The 13,526-nt window shown below is 39.8% G+C and overlaps 1 protein-coding gene across 1 annotated transcript; it reads right to left on the minus strand.

The window, feature by feature from the left end:
* Window positions 1-7,551: 7,551 nt before the first annotated feature.
* LOC101433135 (ADP/ATP translocase 2) lies at window positions 7,552-8,789 on the minus strand. Its single transcript, XM_012525214.4, has one exon. It carries the CDS (start codon window positions 8,721-8,723, stop codon window positions 7,827-7,829), a length of 897 nt encoding a protein of 298 aa, XP_012380668.2. The 5' UTR covers window positions 8,724-8,789; the 3' UTR covers window positions 7,552-7,826.
* Window positions 8,790-13,526: the final 4,737 nt, after the last annotated feature.

Below are 13,526 nucleotides of genomic sequence, written 5' to 3' on the forward strand. Positions count from 1 at the left end.
GGGAAACTTGGCCTGGGAGAAGGTAGTCAGGCAATTGACGAGTCCTGTACTGAAAACTAAAAATTTCAACTCCCCTAAGGGAGGCGGGCAGTAGGAAGTGCTTAATAAGCTTCCAATAGGCTAGTTAAGGTCCCGTGGGAAGAGGCGGTGGTCTGGAAGAGGTTTGGCAGTCATTTCTTTCTGCTGTGAGTTAAGTCACCAAGGTCCCATTTGAATTTTAAAAGGGAACTCAACCTGACCTGGAGAGGTGAGGGGGGAAATGCTCACACAGGCTATTGCATCCGGCTGCCCTGGGAGAGAAAGCAGTAAGAATGAAGAGGAGGCAACCACAGACTCCCAATCAACAGGAATTCATCCAACTACAAAGAGTCAAATCTGCCCAAGAGAAAGTGAATTTTTAGCTTTCTGAAGAGCTAACTGACCCAATGAGAAAGTTTAGCTCAGTGGAGGAGTTTCCACCTTGAATATACAAGGTCCCTAGTTTGAATCCTGTCTCCTCTTAGAGTAGTGATCCCCTGGGATATAAAACATCCAGCTGATATTTTAGGACAGGGAAAACATAGACATTATTTTTGTATTAGCTTCTCTTGGGTCTCTTATTTTTCCTAAGAAAAGTTTACATTTCTTTAAAAATTTAACTTAGTTTACTCACTAAAATATGCTTCAAAACCTGCAGAGGGAAGGCTGCAGGGTAACGGATTGATGAACTCTGGCAGGCTGAGAAGCTCCACAGGGTCCTAAGTGGGAAGGCAGTTCTTTGTTAGCTTTTGTTTGACTGCTTGCTTGTGTATTTTTTTTCTTTTGTATTGCTTCCTTGTTTTTCTTCCCTCTTTCTTCCCCTTCCTCTCCCTCCTCCATTTTTCTTTTTCTTTTCAATTAGGTGCTGCTGACTTGTTTCTTGTTTCCTCTTCTTTGATTCCCCTTTTTCTCTGTATACCAATTTTGTCTACCAATGCTATCTCTTTTCCTTCCTTCATATTGCTATCTTTGACTCTGTGTTGTTCCTACATTTCACTTCTTTGTTTAGCCCTCATTTTTTTCTGGTTTTTATTTCTATTTCATGTATTCTGTTATCTTTCTCTTATCAACTTTTTCCCTTTTGTCCTCTGTTTTCTCTTTTCCTCTCTCCTCATCATGCTGGCCTTTAATTCATTATATATATTTTTCTCTATTCAGCTTCCAATTTCACTGTAGGTACTCCATGTTTTTATTCCTATTACTTTATCCTGCTTATGTAAGTTAAATGTTCATTTTCCTAGACTTACGTGATTCCTCTTCTAACTCTGACTATTATTATAACCATTATCCCTTTTCTTTTCTTACATCTTTTGATTTCTCAGGCCCTAATTTTTTTCCTACAAGGGAACATAGAAAACAGCAAGGAAATAGAACAAAAGCAAAGTGTCAAAGAGAAAACATAACACACACAAAGAAAACAGCAGCTAAATAAAATCCTGGAGTAGAGAGAGAAAGTAATCAACTGACTAAAACCATCAAGATAAAAAGATGGCAAGACATCAATAAAAAATACAAACCATATCAAGAAACAAGAAGACATGACCCAGTCCAATGAACAAACTAAAAACCAGGGTTAGATTCAAAACTTGGAACAATGAATCAAAGCTTTTCAAACAAATCTCATGGACCAACTTAATGAAGTGAATGAAGAGATTAAGGATATTAAGACACCAGGAGAGCATACTGAGGAAATTGTAAACATACAGAAAAAGATAACTGATATGATGTTGATGAGTGGCACAATCCAAGAAATCAAAAATACACTGGAAGCACACAAGAGCTGATTTGAACAGGAAAAGGAAAGAATTAGCTATGTGGAAGGCAATATATCTGCAATCAAGGAGATAGTAGAACAGATAGATGAAAGATAGAAAAAAGTCCACCAGAGAATTAAAGATTTGAATGACAACACAAAATGCACAAACATATACATTATAGGCATCCCAGATGGAGAAGAGAAGGAAAATCGAACAGAAAGATTGTTGGAGGAAAAAATGGCTGAAAACTTCTCAACCCTGTTGAGGGAGATAGATGTGCATGCCCAGGAAGTGCAGCACACAACAAACAGTATAAATTTCAACAGGCCTACTCCAAGACATACATGTGTGAAACTCTTCAAGCTCAAGACAAAGAGAAAATAATGAAGGCAGCAAGAGAAAAAAGAACCATCACATAAAAGGGAAACTCAATAACATCAGTGCTGATTTCTCGTCTGAAACCATGGAGGCAAGAAGGCAATGGTATGACATAGTTAAGATACTAAAAGAAAAAACACTCAGCCAAGAATTCTTTATCCAGTAATACTGGAATTCAAAAATGATGGAAATAAAAAAATTCACAGATAAACAGAAATTAAGAGAGTATGTCACTAAGAAACCTGTCCTTCAAGAAATACTATAGAGAGTTATCTAGGCTGAAAGGAAAAACAGGAGAGAGAGTTTGGAGGAGAGTGTAAGAACAACTACAAAGACAAAAAGAGAAATAAAAACAACATATGAGATACATGAAATAAACCCAAAGAATATATATGGCTAATATAAGTAATTCCTTGAGAATAATAACACTGAATGTTAATGGATTAAACTCACCAGTCAAGAGACACAGATTGGCAGAATGGATAAGGAAATATGACCCACCTATATGCTGTCTAAAAGAAACCCACCTGAGACCCAGGGATTCAAGGAAGCTAAAAGTGAAAGACTGGAAAACAATCTTACAAGCAAACAATAACCAAAAAAGAGTGGCAGTAGCTATATTAATACTGGGTAAAATAGACTTTATTAATTTTTATTTTTTTACTTTTTAGTTTTTTAAAAAGGTTAGGTTTAATCCATTTGGAATTTATCTTTTTTTAAATTCATTTTTTAAAAAATATTACATTCAAAAAATATGAAGTACCATTCAACCCCCCCCCACCCCCCACTCCTCCCACAGCAACACTCCCTCCCATCATCATGACACATCCATTGCATTTGGTAAGTACATCTCTGGGCATCACTGTACCTCATGGTCAATGGTCCACATCATAGCCCATACTCTCCCATGTTCCACCCAGTGGGCCCAGGGGGGATCTACAATGTCCCGTTATTGTCCTTGAAGCACCACCCAGGACAACTCCAAGTCCCGAAAATGCCTCCCCATCTCATCTCTTCCTCCCATTCCCTGCACCCAGCAGCCACCATGGCCACTTTTCCCACACCAATGCCACACTTTCTCTGTGGACATTGGATTGGTTGTGTCCATTGCACATCTATGTCAAGAGGAGGCTTAGATTCCACATGGATACTGGATGCAATTCTCCTGCTTTCAGTTGTAGGCACTCTATGCTCCATGGTGTGGTGGTTGACATTCTTCAACTCCATGTTAGCAGGGTGGGGTAAGTCCAATAAATCAGTGTAGGAGTTGAAGTCTGTTGAGGTTCAGAGCATGGCTATCATATTGTCAGTCTGAGATTGAAATCCCCAAGATATATCTTAAACCCCAGCACCAACTACAATTCCGGTAAAGTAGCATGAAAGGCTTGTGAAAAGAGATCTCCTCTGAGTCCAGTTCCATCACGCAGAAACACCATCTCCACAGAAGGGCCAACTGACATGGCAATGAACCCCATATGCGATGACGATAGAACCCGTGGGTCTCTTTCCCCCTCAAAAGAACCAATACCTGGGGTTGTATCTACTTTATCTGTCTCTGAGACTCTGCTCAGGTATGCATAAGGACAATCCTTCTGACAACATCCAGACTCTTTTTTAGAGACTCATAGCCACATAAACTCATTTGTCTTTTCCATTTCCCCCTTACATTAGGTCAAACAGCATTTTAAAGTCCTGTTATTATATATAGACAGGGATATTCTGCTGGTTCACATTGAACCTTTAATTCAAGGTCATTTTCTAGTTGCATCATCAGCTGGTACTTGGTAGTGATCCCTCGGTGCCAGGGAGGCTCATCCCCAGGTGTCATGTCCCATGCTGGGGGGAATGCACTGGATCTACATGCTGAGTTTGGCTCTGAGACTGGCCACATTTGAGGAACAGGAAGGCTGTCAGGAGGAAACTCCCAGGCACAGTGCTGCTCTAGGCTTTGTTCTTATTTCAGGTGTATACCCTCAGAAGCATAGTCATTAGTATCAGGGGCTAACTGTTGGACCCTCATTCCTTCCTGGTTCTTACCGTTGCACCTGGGGGACTGCCGCTGCTCCCCTAGGGACTATGACAGAGCACCCCCTGGCCAGGAACCCAGTACCCCCCCCAGCTGTTGTTTTTAATTGTTTCCATTATGAGTATATCCAAACATTACCATGCACCCTGGACACATGCCCTGTATAACTCCCTGTCAACCATATATCACCTGTCCATAACATCCCATACCTGTATTCCTCCACCGCCATTGTTAAACCACTCTGATATCCAAAACTTCCTGATAAGTGAAGCCCAGTATAATGTCAGGTTCCCTTACTGGTAAAATGGAATATAGCGATGAGTTTAAAGGTTAGATATAGAATACGTATTGATTTGGAAAAATTCTACATCCTAACTTTTTCTTTTCTTTTTTCCTAATTATTGAGCTTCTCTTCACAAGAGTCTTAGATCACAGTAATTCATATATACAATATAAAGCACTCCCACACATCCACCATAAAACCTTTTCCCTTCCACAGCGATAATCTTATAACTTATTCATATCATATTTTCTTAAACTGATGTACAGACTCTGAGACAATAGCTTTCAAACAAGGTGATATCTGTGCTTCCATTGTGGTCCATACTTTAGGATATACAGTTTTCTAAATTTTTAGTTATCCTATGTTTTACATTATGGTTTACATTATTAGTGTGTCATCCCCTATATGTTTTTGGTGTAATATTACATGATTTATATCCATCCTTGTGTACTCTCGTGAAATTCCTCTCTTACCCCCACATTTACCTTGGTTCCATACATTCATCATCCATTTTCCCCTCCCCTTGGGGCCCACAATGACAGCCAATCTCCATTTCCTGAGTAGCCATGTCCAGAGATACTTGCAACAGTGTTCAGGGCCTGACTTGCTCAACTGCCTTAATGCCCTGGGAGCCACCCTTGCTCTCGAGAGATACAGTTCCCTCCATTTGATGGCATTACTCCTCCCCAGGATGTGGGTCCACCCCAACTCTCACTACTTGGGTCTCAATCCAATGGTACAAACCACCCTGGCAAAATGAGTATTCAGACATTTCCCAGGAGTCCTTCCTGCATCAGACCATCCCCTCTGAGCATCCTAAACAGGTAATCCTCCTAATTATATTTTGATACGATTTTCTCAGCATTTTACTCTCAATCAACACCTGACACTCTCCTATGTTCGTATGTTGCCCCTCCCTCCCCCCAATTTTGGGCAATATTACCCATCCGCCCATCCCCAGCCCCCCTCAAACCCCCAAAGCCCCACCCAAAGGCAACCTCTTGTCCCCATTTTATCTCTTCTTTGTGCTCTTACTTACCACCAGCTCATCATAGATTCCACCACTGCAGACATCGGCTCACATCCTTCCTCCACCCCCCCGATTTCCTGTAAGCCTATCTTCCAGTCTCTAGTTCTCTGAGACAGCTTGCTTATTTCATATCATTGAGGTCATGTAGTATTTTTCCTTCAATGTCTGGGTTGCTTCACTCAACATAAGGTTCTCAAGATTCATCCATGTTATCACGTGTGTTTGTAGTGTATTTGTTCTTACAGCCGAGTAGTATTCCATTGTATGTATATACCACATTTTATTGATCCACTCATCTGTTGATGGGCATTTGGGTTGATTCCAACTTTTGGCGATAGTGAACAATGCTGCTATGAACGTTGGTGTACATATATCGGTTTGTGTCCCTGTTTTCAGTTCTGCTGGGTATATACCCAGCAGTGGCATTGCTGGGTGATATGGCAAATCTATGGTTAGTTTTTTGAGAAACCACCAAACTGATCTCCAGAATGGTTGGATCCTTCTGCATTCCCACCAGCAGTGGATGAGTGTTCCCCTTTCTTCATATCCTCTCCAGCATTTGTATTCTTCTGTTTTTTTCATAGCTGCCAATCTTATGGGAGTAAGATGGTATCTCATTGTAGTTTTGATTTGCATTTCCCTGATAGCTAGAGATTTGGAGCATTTTTTCATGTGCTTTTTAGCCATTTGTATTTCTTCTTTGGAGAAGTGTCTGTTTAAAACTTTTTCCCATTTTTTAAATGGGTTGTTTATCTTCTTGTTTTCAAGATATAGGAGTTCTTTATATATGCAAGTTATAAGTCTCTTATCAGATATATGGTTGCCAAATATTTTCTCCCATTGTGTGGGTTCCCTTTTTACTTTCTTGACAAACTCCTTTGAGGTGCAGAAGGTCTTAATTTTGAGGAAGTCCCATTTATCTATTAGTTCTTTTGCTGCTCGTGCTTTTGGTGTGATATTCATGAAGTCATTTCCTGTTACAAGGTCCTGTAGATGTTTCCCTACACTGCTTTCCAACGTCTTTATGGTCTTGGCTCTTATATTTAGGTCTTTGATCCACCTTGATTTGATCTTTGTATAAGGTGTGAGATGGTAATCCTCTTTCATTCTTCTACATATGGATATCCAGTTCTCCAGGCACCATTTGTTGAATAGGCCATTCTCTCCAAGTTGAGAGGGTTTGGTGGCTTTATCAAATATTATATGGCTGCATATATGAGGTTCTATATCAGAACTTTCAATTCAATTCCATTGGTCTGTGTGTCTCTCCTTATGCGAATACCATGCTGTTTTCACTACTGTAGCTTTGTAGTATGTTTTCAAGTCAGGTAGTGTGATTCCTCCTATTTCGTTTTTCTTTTTCAATATGTCTTTGGCTAATTGGGGCCTCTTTCTTTTCCAAATAAATTTCATAATTTTTCTAGTTCCTTAAAGAAGACTGTATTGATTTTTATTGGGATTACATTGAATGTGTAGATCAGTTTTGGTAGGATAGACATCTTAATAATATTTAGTCTTCCTATCCATGAACAAGGAATATGCTTCCATTTATTTAGGTCTTCTTTGATTTCCTTGAACAGTCTTGTTCTTGTATAGTTCTCAGTGTATAAGCTTTTTACATCTTTGGTTAAATTTATTCCTAAATATTTGACTTTTTTATTTACTATTGTGAATGGTATTTGTTTCTTGAATTCCTCCTGATCTTGCTCATTATTGGTGAACAGAAATGCTACTCATTTTTGCACATTGATCTTATAACCTGCAACTTTACTAAACTCATTTATGAGTTCTAGAAGTTTTGTTGTAAATCTCTCAGGGTTTTCTATGTATAGGATCATGTCATCTGCAAATAATGAAATTTTGACTTCTTCCTTTCCAATTTGAATGCCTTTTATATCTGGTTCTTGCCTCAGTGCTTGAGCAAGTACTTCCAAGACAATATTAAATAGAAGGGGAGACAATGGGCAGCCTTGTCTTGTTCCTGACTTTAGAGGGAAGGATTTTAGGATTTCTCCATTGTAAACAATGTTGGCTGTAGGTTTATCTTTTTTTCTTTTTTTTTTTGTATTTGATATTTTTATTTCTTCAAATTTATTAGGAATGACTAAAATAAAAAATATAATTGAGTCCCATCATCATCATTATCATCATCATCATGGAAATGGCTTTAAGAGAAAACTGGTCAGATGAATATTATTGCTTCCCATTTTCAACCAGTAGATAGTTGCCATTGATAAATAGACAGCCAACTGTCTGTTGAGAATGCTCAAGATATGTTATATAATACAACATGCCAGTTCACGGGGTAGGGGGGTAGATGCACTAAAAAATAACTTATATGAACTTCTTGATTTCATCATATAAGACAAGCACAAAAGCACCACCCATGCCTCTGAGAACATTGGACCATGCACCCTTGAAAAAAGCTTTGGATCCTTCATCACGAGCAATCTTCCTCCAGCAGTCGAGCGTGCCTTTGTACATGATATCAGTTCCTTTACGCCCTGACTGCATCATCATGCGGCGACGGACAGTGTCAAATGGATAGGAAGTCAACCCAGCCACAGTCGTGATGGACTGTGCAATCATCCAGCTGATGAAGATGTGAGTATTCTTGGGATCTGGAAGCATTCCCTTCGCAGTGTCATAGATACCGAAATAGGCAGCTCGGTAGATGATGATACCCTGTACCGACACATTAAAGCCTTGGTACAGGCCCTTAATCCCATCGGATCTGTAGATTTTAACCAGGCAGTCACCGAGGCCTCTGAATTCCCTTTCCGCTCCGGCTTTCCCAACATCCACTGCTAGACGGGTATGGGCAAAATCGAGAGGGTACACGAAACACAAGGACGTAGCCCTGGCAGCACCACCAGATGCCAGATTCCCTGCAAAGTAGCGCCAGAACTGGGTCCTCTTATCAACGCCACCCAGGAAGATCTGCTTGTATTTATCTTTGAAGGCAAAGGTGAACGCCTGGTTGGGGAAGTATCTGATGACATTGGCCAGGTTACCGCGCCAGAAGGACAGGACTCCCTGCTCTTTGGGGATACGAACCACACAGTCTATGATGCCCTTGTACTGCTTATCTGCGGTGATTTGCTTGCTGGCGTGCTGCACCTGCAGCAGCAGCTTGACTCGCTCAATGGGCGCTACTGCGGTCTTGGAGATGGCCGCAGCCACTCCACCTGCCAGGAAGTCCTTGGCGAAGGACACAGCAGCATCTGTCATGTTGAGAGGAAGGAGGAGGCGGGCGGGTGCTGAACGGGACCGAGAACCGGCTTTGACTACTCCCGGGCTCTGGCTGTAGGTTTTTCATATATACTCTTTATCATCTTCAAAGAATTTCCTTGTATTCCGATCTTTTGGAGTGTTTTTATCAAGAAAGGGTGCTGTATTTTGTCAAATCTTTTTCTGCAACTATAGATATACTCATGTGATTTTTTTCCTCCAATCTGTTTATATGGTGTATTACATTGATTGATTTTCTTATGTTGAACCATCTTTGCATACCTGAAATAAATCCCACTTGGTCGTGGTGTATACGTTGTTTAATGTGTTGTTGAATATGATTAGCAAGTATTCTGTTAAGTATTTTTGCATCTAGGTTCATTAGAGAAATTGGTCTGTAATTTTCCTTTCTTGTGGTGTCTTTGTTTGCCTTTGGTACTAGGGTAATGTTGGCATCATAGAAGGAGTTCGGCAATGTTCCCTTTGTTTCAATTTTTTGGAATAGTTTCAGCAGGATTGGTGTTAGTTCTTTCCGGAATGTTTTGTAGAATTCACCTATGAAGCCATCTGGCCCTGGGATCTTCTTAGTTGGGAGGTTTTTAATGACTGATTCTATCTCTTTACTTATGATTGGTTTGTTAAGGTCATCAATTTCTTCTTTCATCGATATGGGCTGCTTATGTGTTTCTAGGAATTTGTCCATTTCCTCTGAGTTATCATTTTTGTTGGAATATAGTTTTTCAAAGTATCCTCTTATGATAGTCTTTATTTCTGTGAGGCCAGTGGTGATATCGCCTTCCTCATTTCTTATATTGTGTATTTGCATCTTCTCTCTGTTTTTCTTTGTTAGTCTCACTAAAGGTTTCTCAATTTTGTTGATCTTCTCCAAAAACCAGCTCTTGCTCTTGTTTATTTTTTCAAGTGCTTTCTTATTTTCTATTTCATTTAGTTCTGCTCTTATCTTTGTTATTTCCTTCCTTCTTCTTCCTGTTGGGTTACTTTGTTGTTGTTTTTCTAATTCCTTCAAATGTGCAGTTAGTTCTTCAATTTTTCCTCTTTCTTCTTTTTTGATATATCAATTTATGGCTATAAATTTCCCTCTCAGTACTGCTTTTGCTACATCCCTTAAATAATGGTATGTTGTGTTATCATTATCATTTGTTTCAAGGTAGTCATTGATTTCTTTTGAGATTTCCTCTTTGACCACTGTTTTTCTAAGAGTTTGCAGTTTAATTTCTAAATCGTGGTGTGAAAGCTGGGCCTCTGACCCTTGCAAATTTCCAGCTTCACTGCACTGTGGTCAGAAATATTGTTTTTTATGATTTTGATCATTCTGAATTCATTAAGCATTTCTTTGTGGCCCAGCGTATGGTCTATCTTGGAGAATGATCCATGTGCTCTTGAGAAAAATGTATATCCTGCTGTGTTTGGGTATAATGATCTATATATGTCTATTAGATCCAGCTCCTCTAATATACTGTTCAAATGTTTTGTTTCTTTAGTGATTCTCTTTTGACATGTTCTGTCAAGAGTTGATAGTGGTATATTAAAATCCCTCACTATATTGTAGATGCATCTATTCTTTCACTTAGTTTTTCCAGCGTTTGCCTCACATATTTAGAGGCGCCCTTGTTAGGAGTATAAATAATTATGATTTTTCAAACTTCTTGACAGATTGTTCCTTTCACTAAAATGTAGTATCCTTCTTTGTCTCTCACAATTGTTTTGCATTTAAAGTCTATTTTGTCTGATATTAATATAGCTACTCCTGCCTTTTTTTGGTTATTGTTTGCTTGTATGATTGTGTTCCAGCCATTCACTTTCAACCTCCATTAGTCTCTGGGTCTAAGATGTATCTCTTGTAGACAGCATATGGATGGATCATATTTCCTTATCCAATGTCCCAGTCTGAATCTTTTGATAGGTGAGTTTAATCCATTGACATTCAGTGTTATTACTTTCAAGGAATTATTTGTGTTAGCCATATTTTGATTGAAGTTGTGTTTGTCATATTTTGTTTGCTTTTATTCCTTCTCTGTTTGTCTTTCCTTACACTGTCCTCCAACTTTGCCTGTCCTGTTTTTTCCTTTCTTCCTGCGTAACTCCCTTTAGAATTTCTTGAAGGGGAGGTTTCTTGATGGCATACTCTTTAAGTTTCTGTTTATATGCGAATATTTTGAACTCTCCATCATATTTGAATGCTAGTTTAGCTGGATAGGGTATTCTTGGTTGCAAATTTTTTTCCTTTAGTACCTTGACTATATCATACCACTGCCTTCTTGCCTCCATGGTTTCAGATGAGAAATCAGCACTCAATCATATGGAGCTTCCCTTGTATATGATGGTTTCCTTTTCTCTTGCTGCTTTTAGAATTTTGTCTTTGTTTTGAGTGTTGGATAATTTGACAAGTATATGTCTTGGGTTCGGCCTGTTGGGGTTTATGATGATTGGGGTGCACTGTGTTTCTTGGATATGTGCGTCTTACTCTTTCAGTAGATTTGGGAAGGTTTCAGCCATTATTTCCTGCAACACTCTTTCTGACCCCTTTCCTTTCTCTTCTCCTTCTGGAATGCCTATAATACATATGTTTGAGCGTTTTGCATTATCATTCAGGCCCTAAGTCCTAGCTGCATTTTTTCTATCTTTTTTTTTTAAAGATTTATTTATTTATTTAATTCCCCCCCTCCCCTGGTTGTCTGTTCTTGGTGTCTATTTGCTGCGTCTTGTTTCTTTTTCCGCTTCTGTTGTCGTCAGCGGCACGGGAAGTGCGGGCGGCACCATTCCTCGGCAGGCTGCTCTTTCTTTTAATGCTGGGTGGCTTTCCTAACGGGCGCACTCCTTCTGCATGGGGCTCCCCCACACGGGGGACACCCTTGCGTGGCACAGCACTCCTTGCGCGCATCAGCACTGCTCATGGCCAGCTCCACACGGGTCAAGAAGGCCCGGGGTTTGAACCGCGGACCTCCCATATGGTAGACAGACACCCTAACTACTGGGCCAAAGTCCGTTTCCTGCATTTTTTCTATCTGTTTATCGACCAATTCTACTATCTGTTTGACTTCCGATGTACTGTCTTCCACATCACTAATTCTCTGCTCTCCCTCTTCTAGTCTGCTGATATTTGCTGCAAGTGTATTTTTGATTTCTTGAACTGTGGTGTTCATTCCCATCATATCTGTTATCTTTCTGCGTATGTCTGCAATTTCCCCTCCAAGTGTTGTCTTCATGTTGTTAACCTCTTCCTTTACTTCATTAAATTTGCCGGTGATAAATGTTCTCCGATCTTACATTACTTGTGCGAAGTTCTGCTCCCCTTCCTGATTTTTAGTTTGTTCATTGAATTCAGCCATGTTTTCCTGATTACTCATTTGGTTTGTAGATTTTTGTTGCTGTCTGGTCATCATTTTATCTTGACAGGTTTAATCAGTTCCTTAGCTTCTTTGTCTAGTCTTGGAGATTAATTAGCTGTTGTTTTTGTGCAAGTGTTATATCTTCTCTTTGTCACTTTGTTCTTCTTATTCTAATTTCTTATTGCTGGTTGAGTTCCCTTTAAAGGAAAGTATTAGTGCCAGGGAAAGGCAATTGTGTAAGCAAGGAAAAAGTGTAAAGTAGTATTGGTGATATATGTTAACAGAGCAATAATAGATCTGGGAGGATGGATGTTAGATTCATGTAAGTTGTGTAGAGTTATAGCAGTAGGTAGAGTACCTATAATGAGGTAGTCGCCTGAATATGGGAGGAATATGGTATGAATTAAAAATCTATTGTTTTTGTGAGAGAGGGAAAGAGAAAAGAAAGTTAATAGTTTCAAGAGTGGATAGCAGACAGAAAACAAAACAAAGGTATTAGAAATTAAGAGTTAGACACTTTGTGGATCAAAGGAAGGGAGGTGGAATATAGGAGAGACAGTAGATGATGGAGGATATCAAGATGTAGGGGAAATGGAATATTGCAGGTAGCCAAAATCAATTCACACAAAAATGAGGCAGTGGAGGATGAGGAATCCCAGCAAATGTGAGGTGTTCCCTGCAGCACCTATTGTATAGTAAAATAAAATAAAATAAGAAGAAAATGTGGGACAAGAGAGAGAGAAAAAAGGAAAAAAAAGAAAGAAGAAAGGAAGAAAGAAAAAGGGGCTTGGTAAAGGGTGGGTAACAGGTAGGGAGAAGAAAAAAAGATATACACCAACCACAACAGTCACAAAAACAATGAAAAAAAAAAACCCTAAATAACTGAAAAAAAAAGACTTTGTGGGAAATGCCTGGAGAAAAGACTGGGGATGATGCAATGTTAGCAATCAGAACATTAAAAAAATGAAAAATAAAATAGAATAAAAATAAAAACAAAACAAAAAAGAAAAAACACAAACATTGAGGGCTAGGAAATTCAAGGACCTCAGATGGACCTCAGGGCATGATGGATTCAGGGATGGAAAGTCTGAGATATTGCAGACTCAAGAGGTGTGAGTCTCTGGGGTGAGGGCCACCAGGGTTTAGGGGACTCAGACCTGGCAAACTCAAGTCTGGTTAACAGGGAGCCTGGGAGCACCGCAGTGCATCACAGCCTTCAGGGTTCCCCGCAGCTGGGTGCCAGCCATATGGGTGAGGTCACATCTGCAAGCTCTATCCTGTGTGTCTGTACCTGACAATTCACTCACTCACTGGGGTCGATTCTGTAGATGTATCACCAATTCAACTTCCGGACCCCTCCCTCCCTGTGCTCCCCCAGAACGGCCACCTGGGGGCGCCTCTACACTGCAGCCAATTTAATGACGCAGATCAATAGCCAGGCCCGGGGATGGGG

Source organism: Dasypus novemcinctus, chromosome 20, assembly GCF_030445035.2.
Source record: "Dasypus novemcinctus isolate mDasNov1 chromosome 20, mDasNov1.1.hap2, whole genome shotgun sequence".
NCBI classification, from domain to species: domain Eukaryota; kingdom Metazoa; phylum Chordata; class Mammalia; order Cingulata; family Dasypodidae; genus Dasypus; species Dasypus novemcinctus.

Bases quoted from the DNA above. Each gene is read 5' to 3' on its own strand.
- LOC101433135 (XM_012525214.4), bottom strand. From the start codon at position 8,723: ATGACAGATGCTGCTGTGTCCTTCGCCAAGGACTTCCTGGCAGGTGGA.